Source organism: Lithobates pipiens, unplaced genomic scaffold (genome assembly GCF_037356315.1).
Source record: "Lithobates pipiens isolate NorthernLeopardFrog02 unplaced genomic scaffold, aLitPip1_a1.2 Scaffold_47, whole genome shotgun sequence".
Taxonomy (NCBI): Eukaryota; Metazoa; Chordata; class Amphibia; order Anura; family Ranidae; genus Lithobates; species Lithobates pipiens.
The window spans coordinates 3,922,356-3,931,464 of NW_027507871.1; the positions used below are offsets into that span (position 1 = coordinate 3,922,356).

The window sequence follows — 9,109 nt, forward strand, 5'->3', positions numbered from 1 at the left end:
TTATTAAACCTGTGGCATAAAATTGCAAGTCACCGTTTTATTCTTATGATAAATTTTGAGGGTTATGTCATTTTTGTAGCTAAAATGGTGCTTTAACCAATTGCCTACCAGGCGCTTAAAGAGGAAGTAAACCCTGATGAGTTTACTTCCTCTTTCATTCCCTGCAAAGCATAATGGACTACTATGCATCGCATCGCATTGCATAGTAGTCCATTATGTGTCACTTACCTGACACAGGAGCCAGCGAAGTCACCGCTGTCCTCTGTAGTCCACCGCATCCATCTTGCTGGTGGCGTCTCGCAGCTCCGCCGAATGACAGCGGCGAAGCCGCGATGACGTCACTCCAGTGCATGCGCACGGGAGCCGACACGCGCGGCAGCTCCATTCTTGGAAATGCCACGATCAGTGCGCCTGCGCGCAGCTGTCTACGGCGCAAGCACCATAGACAGCGGTCCCCGTTTTCGGGCGAATATCTCCTAAACCATATAGGTTTAGGAGATATTGCTTGGACCTACAGGTAAGCCTTAATCTAGGCTTACCTGTAGGTCAAAGTGGCTTGTAAGGGTTTACAACCACTTTAAACCCCTTCATTTATTTTATTTTTATTTATATTTTTTTTTATTTTTTTTTATTTTTTTTTGCTAAACAAAGACCAAACATTTTGAAACTTTGTTCATATTTTGTTATAAAATTTTGCAAAACTTTATTTTACTTTTTTTTTTTTTTTCCTTGGTTGGTTTGGAGTGTGCGGGACTAATGTCCCACTTACTCCAGGCGGTAATCTGCTTTTTTTTATTTTTTTTCCCTTCTCTGTTAATGTGCATAAAAGGCTGATCACATGGTAAGGGGCCAGGATCGTCCCCTTACTCTAACCAGCTGAGAGCAAGTTGCACACGGCCCTGCAGGGTACTTCCTCCCATGCACAGGACATGTGCGCCCTCCCAGCAATTGAGGCCCATGCTTTAGCTATCTTGCAGCAAAAAGGTTAACCTTGTAAACTGGCAGAAAAGGCCTGGGTTTACGTTCTGTTGAAACGTAAGTAACCTTCTGAAAAAAAAAAAGATGTTGTCGTCACCATACACTAGTTTGGCACAACCTGCTGCACTGAAGCAATGTATTACTCTTCAGTACACAACTGCAGTCTGATGTGAACACCATGGGGAACAAGAGTGGATATATTATATTCTATATTATAAACCAAAGCCATGCTGGCAAGGAAAGCCTGAATGTCTTGTAGTATTTGTCAATGCTCTAAACCTTTTGCTTTTACAGATCAGCATGTAAATGCTGATGTGTTCTAATACTGGCCAGAAAGCTTTCCCTTTCACTTCCTGAGTGGTATTCATAGAATGAGATTTTCAAATGCTATAAGCACAGTGCTGGCTAAAACTAGAGGTTGACATCTGACGGGCAAAGCTAGGCTGGTCAGTCAAGGATCCCTTTTTTTGGGGGGGGTCTTCAGATCATGACTTTCTGGGAAAGCATGTTGCTTACCACTGCCTGGAGCATTTTACTTCAGGAGGTGTAATATCGTTAGGAATTGGGGGTGGGGGGTCTAAAATTCCAAGCTCTAGATAGAATGTAATTTTTTTTTTTTGGGGTTTCCACTGAATAAAGTGACTTGTAAATTGTTTCGCTGCAGTTGCTAAGGTTTTTATTTATATAATTTTTTTATTTTTTTTTCCTCCTAGACGGGACCCCTCTGCAATCAAATGGGCAGAGTCTGGTGCCGACTACGTGGTGGAATCTACCGGTGTGTTCACAACCACTGAAAAGGCTTCTGTAAGTAACCTGGTGCTGCCAATCCCTTCTACGCTGTAAATGGGTAAAATCTCAAATTTGTGGGCAAAAAGGAGGCAGTTAAAATTGATTACAAATCTTTGTTATGAGTTTAAAAAAAAAACTTTTACTTGACATGGTCAACAGATGCCCTAAAGCAGTGGTCATCAACCCCGTCCTCAGGGCCCACTAACAGGCCAGGTTGTCAAGATAACAAATACATGACCGGTGATATCATTTGCTGCTCAGTGATTGCCGTATTCTAGTCTGCATCTCCCCCCAAGGTAATACAGAAAACCTGGCCTGTTAGTGGGCCCTGAGGACAGGGTTGATGATCACTGCCCTAAAGGACAAAACATGGAGGCCTGGATCCTTGCAAAGGTTAGGGGTCCATAATTCACACAAATTATATAGGTGTATCAATAGCTTAGGTCCAAGTCAACATGGAGACCATGGACCTAATCTATTGATACACCTATATTTCTGTGTGAATTAGACTTGTACCTACCTTTGCAAGGATCCACACCCAATGGTGTGTCTCTCCTTATGCCCACAATTTGAGTTTTTACCATCCATTAACATGGTGGGGGGGGGTCCCCCCTTTCTATCCATTCTGCACAATAGTCACAGGGGTGCCCAAATTCAGAATGCTGGGGGGGGGGATTTTCACCCAAAGCTTGCCTGAAGAGTGACAGTCGGGTGATCTCTGTACTCCTTGCCTGGCAGTGGAGTCATGTTGATGCTATACATGGCTGTCATCGACTTTGAATCAAATCCTTAATCCTGCACTACTGCTAATACCTCAAGGTGATGGGTGGTACGTGTTGCTTTTTTACACCCATTGCTCATTTATTTTCTTGACTGAACACAACGTGCCCATTCAAGTCTTTATAAATCCTCCCCTCAACTCTTGTGCTCAACATCAAAGCTGCCTTAAAGCCTAACCAAAGGTGCACTTAATCTGTCTGGTTTTGTGGCAGCATCTTCCTTGTAAGGTCTTCAGGTCTCCGCTGGCTGGTGGGTGACATCACTCCTGCACATGTGCAGGCGGCGGTCATCCTTGTGCTCAGACCAGTGGGGGGGGGGGGAAGGGGCAGGAAGCTAGGGGCATCTTACAGAAGAGATGCTGCATGTCTCACCTGCAATAAAAGCCCGCCCAAGCAGAACTTCAGTTCCTGATTTAAAAGGCAATGCTTCTGGGACTTCATGATTTTCAGACCAAGCTGAATCTCTAGGCCTAGAACACTTTAAAACAGATGGGTGGTATTGCTGCCTGCAAGTGCTATGTGCAACAGGTTAATGGAGGGGTGGTGCCTTGTGCAAGTGGTGGTATTTTCTGGAAGGGGGGCGCAGGGGTTGTTCATTGTTGGGATGTCTCTGTCCTTTTTGCACCAAGCAGGGCTTTGTTTACAAGTTTGCCTCTAGTCCAGTGATGGAGAACCTTGGCACCCCAGATGTTTTGGAACTACATTTCCCATGATGCTCATGCACTCTGCAGTGTAGTTGAGACTCATGGGAAATGTAGTTCCAAAACATCTGGGGTGCCAAGGTTTGCCATCACTGCTCTAGTCTATTCATGTCATGCTGGTGCTCATAGCGTCCTTGTAGGACTGCCAATAAGATCCTCTTCTTCTCCCCCCCCCCCCCCTGATCAGGCTCACTTGAAGGGAGGTGCCAAGCGTGTGATCATCTCCGCTCCTTCAGCAGATGCCCCCATGTATGTTGTTGGTGTCAACCATGAATCCTACGACAAGGCAAACAAAGTTGTCAGGTAAGTTCCATATCCATCCGTTAGACTCGTTGCCTTTCCCAGTAAGGGTGAAGTGAAAAGATCTCCAAAGCCTTTGATAACCTTTATGCTTGGTCCATTCCTCCTGGGAGAACATCACTTGTTACCCTAATGGTTGAAGGAGATGAGAAGCCACCTCCAACCATTACAGTCCTACAATAAAGTAGGTGGTTGGGGCTGGACTATAATTCACAGATCTGATTGCTTTGAATAGATGGGTTTTCTGACTACATAAGTCCTAGTAAAGGATGTGAAATGATTCCCTTGGGCTAAACTCTGAGTTCTGTTGCATAGCTCTCATCTCACATCTAACAAGCCTTTAGGCAAAAGTCTAATAACCTGCTATACTTTGGGGTTGTGGGGGGTGTGAGACTCCCCCTGGAAAAAGCAATATGCCTCCTTTTAGTCCCAGTCACATCTCTTCCACCATTGTCCTTTTGTGAGCTAACTGGGGCAAGGACAGAACAGTGAGTGACCTTGGATGACCCTTTTTTTCCTCTCCTGCCTGGTTCAACCTCTGCGTAGCCACCAGTGTATTGGAGGTAACCTATGCCCTCAATCCTGTGGCAGCCCATTGCCCTACAGAAGAAATTGGCACAAGGCGGGGCCTGCTATGGTGGCTGGTCCTGCATTGTTCTCAAAGCTGCGACTGCCTCTTGACTTGTCCATAATCCATAGATATATTTGGGTCTACAACAGGAAGTTGGTGAAATGGGTACAAATCGGATTGAGCTGATCTTTAGTTTAACATCTATTGCCAACCCAAGAAATGACTAAGAAATGGGTTGGTTATTGGTTAGCTGGACTAATGATGTGCTTTCTTCTGCAGCAATGCCTCCTGCACCACAAACTGCCTGGCTCCTCTTGCAAAGGTCATCAATGACAACTTTGGCATTGTGGAGGGGTTGATGGTAAGTCCAGTTTATGAATCGTCATGCCTTTGTCTTCTCCTCCTGTGGGAAGGTAATCCTGAACTTTTATTTATTTATTTTTTTCTTCCAGACCACTGTCCATGCTTACACTGCTACACAGAAGTGCGTAGATGGACCATCTGGCAAACTGTGGCGTGATGGCAGAGGTGCCGGACAGAACATCATCCCAGCATCCACCGGTGCTGCCAAGGCTGTCGGCAAAGTCATCCCTGCTCTGAACGGGTATGTCAGTCACCCTGCAGAGATCTGTCTCTGAAACAAAAGCCTGCAAAATACTTGCTGCTTCTCTGCACACAAGGCCACAATCTTCCATAGCATTGACCTATCAGGATGTTGAACAGAAATGCATTTGCACACAATGACCAAAGCAGTCTTTGCCATGCCCTGTCTGGTGGTCTGCTGTCTCCGTGTCCCTAGCCTGTGCAAAAACACAACTATTGGTGAAATGGTAGCTACCTGGCTATGAATGCAGCATCAAAATGTGTAAGTTCCTAACTAAAGTGCATGTCAGGCAGGGCCACTGAGGCAGTACAGCCACCACTCCTTTACTGGGCCCAGGTACTGCCTTATTGCGGACGTGTGGTTTTATTTTCTGCTTCCAGCTGTGCTGTCTGGGACCCCCCTGTGTCCCTTTCCCCGCAGTGGTATCCATTTCACTCCTCTCCTGGTAGCTGGGCACACAAGATCACCTCAGGATGTTGAGCAGAGGGCACGCCATCCTGTATGAACACAGTGAGCGATTGGTACTGTTCAATCACTGGGGGGGTGGTACATAAATTGCCTCTGTGCCACTGTTCACTTTGACTGGGTCTTGTTCAATGGGGGATTTCTTCCATGGCTGCATAACCTTCTGTGCAAAAATCATTTGATTGGTTTGCCCGGGAGGTGGTGTATTAGTTATCGCAGGGCCCAGTGCAGGATATCCGCACCCCTGATGTCTGGTATTGAAAGCATCAAAGCTGGATCACTTGTAGCAATGGCCTCTGTATGTCCCTAATGGGCTTCCTTGCCTTGAAGTCTTCAGGCCAGACCCATGACATGTAAGGGTCTCCTAAATCTTGCTGATGCAGAGGACTCTTTGATATTGGAATCTGGGTGCTGTGGCAGTACCCCGACACCTTGCGATCACCGTATTGAGTGACATTGGGCGTTCATCCCATCATGTGATGAGGTAGTTTGTGCTGGGGGGGGGGGGGGGGGGCTTTTCCTAGTGTTGCAGCCTATACCACCAAACTCCTGTAATTCCAAGCTTCTGCTGCTTGGTCTTCATGCATCTAGGACTTGATGATGGCAAGGATTTCATCCTATACTTAAAGTGCATGGCTTGTAGCTGTAGAGAAATCCATAATCCTTCTCAGCAAAGTAAACTGGTATAATGAGGCTGTAATCGGACTGACCTGGAACTTTTTTTTATTTTCTCTCCAGAAAAATCACTGGCATGGCCTTCAGAGTCCCCACTCCCAACGTGTCCGTAGTTGACCTGACTGTCCGCCTTTCAAAGCCTGTAAGTGTGACCTGAAGAGCCCCTCGAGACTAATGGTGCCCTGCACCCTTTTCTTCCTGTTAATAAATGTCTTTCTTGTTTTCAGGCCAAATATGAAGACATCAAAGCTGCAGTGAAGGCCGCATCTGAGGGACCATTGAAGGGAATTCTGGGATACACAGATGAGGAGGTATACGTCTCGCTGATTCCATGTAGAATGGAACGCCTCCTCCAAACATCTGCAGGCTTCTAACTTGTTACTTTTTTGCAGGTTGTCTCCAGTGACTTCAACGGTGACACCCATTCCTCCATCTTTGATGCTGGCGCTGGCATCTCACTAAATGAACACTTCGTGAAACTTGTTTCTTGGTGAGTTTTCTTGCAGTAACGTGTCTATTGTCGGGGTTCTTGGCTATTGGAGCACAGACTCCAACCCCCCCCCCCTCTATTCAGAATCCCTCAATCTCACTGGAGCACAAAGCGAAACTATAAACCTATGCAGTACATCTTTCAAATACATTGGCTTTTTTTCTTTTATTCCAGAATAAAATGACGTGTACCTCATGGCAGAATTTGGCTTAAAGCGGGAGTCCCCCGTGACACTTACCTGTCCAGCGCGCCCGCGATGTCGGCACCCGAAGCCGATCTCTAGGTCGCCTGTCGGGTCCTGCTGCCGCCATCTTGGGTATGGGAATCAGGAAATGGAGCCTTTAGGCTTCATTTCCCGGTTCCCTACTGCGCATGCGTGAATCGTGCTGCGCAATAAGGATGCTCCCCGCTGCCTCTGGGATCTGTGTGTTTCCCAGCGGGGCACTTGCGGAAAGGGGCGTAATCTACGCCCCTTTCCGCAGAGAGCTATCCCGGAAGTGGGTGCAGTTACCTGGATTATCCAGGTAACTGCACCCCCCTCCCCCCTGAAAGGTGCCGATTGTGGCACCGGAGGGGGGGGGAGGGTTCCGATGAGCGGAAGGTCCACTTTAGGGTGGACCTCCGCTTTAAGTCCAAAAAAGTGTAGGACCATTCCTAGACTTATTGATTTTAACTTCAAACCATTTTATTGTACTCCTGGAATTGCTGTTTCCAGGATCATGATTCTTTATTTTTATTTTATTTTCAAAACAAGGTACAGAGAATTGCATCCTCATGTCATACAATCATTATGAAAAAAGTGGACAATTATCTTGTTGGTTCTGTTTGCAAACATTTCAATTCTTAAAGTCCTAAGCATGTTGGCATTAGTCAGTGCAGTTACTATGCCTCTCCAGTCACAGAAGCCTTTGTATTGCATGAACTTGTTCACATACAAAGGCTTCTCTGAATGGGCAAGCATTGTAACTCTCTGCACCTCTCCTCCCACATTCCCAAGTGTCAGGTTCATGGCTCTGCTGGAGCATACTTTTTTTTTTTTTTTTTTTTTTTTTTTTGAGGTCATGCACCTCCTTGGACTAAATCATGGTGTGCCTGCACTAGAAGGGAGTAAATTCCAGGAATTTAGCAAAGTTGCAGCAAACTGAAAGCTGAACAGTTGCCCCTCGACTGCACTCGGTCTCCAGCAGCATACCCTGTTTCCCCCGAAAGTAAGACCTAGCTTGATTGTAGGCGATGGCTGCAATATAAGCCCTCGTTAAAGTCCTTGTAGGTCTTATTTTTGGGGATACAGGGTAGGGCTTATAGTGCAGCCATCACTGACAATCCCCCTAGGTCTTATTTTCAGGGAAACAGGGTAGTTGCCCCTGCTGGACTGCACAACTGTTTTTGCCCCTCTCCATATGCATAACTTTGCTTGCTTTTAAAGCCTTCTCTCCAAGGAGTCGGCCCAGTGTAAACAAAGGGGTTGGGTGGTTTAAATTGGAATGTGGCCCTAGGGGTTGTAGGGGTTAGAACTGCCAATCTTGAAGGTCTTTCCCTTTGGAGAGATGGATGTGAAGGGGAAATCGTGCCTACATGTCAATGGAAGATTTTCTTTTCTTGTGAGTTTACACTTTAAACTTCTACTGCAGCCTTTCTCAACACAGAGGTACCCTTACAATAACTTTCTGGCCTCGGAACCCTTGCTAAGTCGCTATATACAACTCGTGATTAATTTGGCCATAAGGAAGAATGCTCCTTAGAACTATGGTCATTGGGGAAAAATTGCCCCTTATAGATGGCCAAAAAGATCAATGGTGTTAGTGGGGAACTTATCTGAGAAGCAGAAACTGCTTATTGCTCCAGGAACCCCTAGCAACCTCCAGAGGAACACTAGGGTTCCATGAAACCCCTTTCTATGGTCTTGGTGTCCACGGGCAGGCGGTGGCTTTTTGAGGACCCTACTCATAAACCTGCATCTAACCCATCGTGTTTTGCAGCGCTTGAAAACTAACCATCTAATGCAGGGGTCTCAAACTGGCGGCCCTCCAGCTGTTGCGACACTACAAGTCCCATGAGGCATAGCAAGGCTGCCAGTTACAAGCATGACTCCCAAAGGCAGAGGCATGATGGGACTTGTAGTTTTGCAGCAGCTGGAGGGCCGCCTGTTTGAGAACCCTGATCTGATGGGTTTTAAACCCTTTAAGCAGAGCTATAAAGTCCTAGTTTCTGCAGAATTTTTTGTACTGAATGACCCTATAACCTCTGCCGCATCTTCTGATCTTTTGTTTCCATCTCTTGCAGGTATGACAATGAATGCGGTTACAGCCACCGCGTGGTGGACCTCATAGTCTACATCGCTAGCAAGGAGTAAAGTCTTTGTCACGGTCATCCCATCTCCTGTCACTGCAGGGCCCAACGTCTCACCCCAGTGGTTTTGTCTTCATCACTGAAGGGGCCCAGAGTCACCCCCCCCTTACTTACTAGTTCGTCTGTCAGTTTCTGTGTAACAAATAAATTGTGAAACACCAAAACGCTGAGTCTGGTCTCTTCATAAGGGGGTGTCTAACCCAAAAGTGGTGTGGCGTTTGCTAATCCTCCACTGCATTGGCTGCTTTTATTCCCTTTGCCTGGTGATTCTGCCAGTAATGGCGGCCTCTAGCTCTGGTTCACGCTGATGGAAAACACTGAATCCCGTGTGTTTCCACATCACAAAACCACCATTCTGGAATCTGCTGCAGTTGTCACTTAAAAGTAAACCCCCCCCCCCCCCCCAAT

At 46.5% G+C, this 9,109-nt stretch overlaps 1 protein-coding gene across 1 annotated transcript in view; it reads left to right on the plus strand.

Annotated features, from left to right (window-relative positions):
• The window catches only part of GAPDH (glyceraldehyde-3-phosphate dehydrogenase), a 16,892-nt gene extending 8,027 nt beyond the window's left edge, over window positions 1-8,865 (plus strand). The window contains exons 5-12 of the mRNA XM_077467120.1: window positions 1,692-1,782; window positions 3,435-3,550; window positions 4,398-4,479; window positions 4,571-4,722; window positions 5,926-6,004; window positions 6,090-6,173; window positions 6,255-6,352; window positions 8,636-8,865. Coding sequence (XP_077323246.1) covers window positions 1,692-1,782; window positions 3,435-3,550; window positions 4,398-4,479; window positions 4,571-4,722; window positions 5,926-6,004; window positions 6,090-6,173; window positions 6,255-6,352; window positions 8,636-8,705 — 772 coding nt within the window. The 3' untranslated portion in view covers window positions 8,706-8,865. The remainder of the gene's footprint in view (window positions 1-1,691; window positions 1,783-3,434; window positions 3,551-4,397; window positions 4,480-4,570; window positions 4,723-5,925; window positions 6,005-6,089; window positions 6,174-6,254; window positions 6,353-8,635) is intronic.
• The last annotated feature ends 244 nt before the right edge of the window (window positions 8,866-9,109 follow it).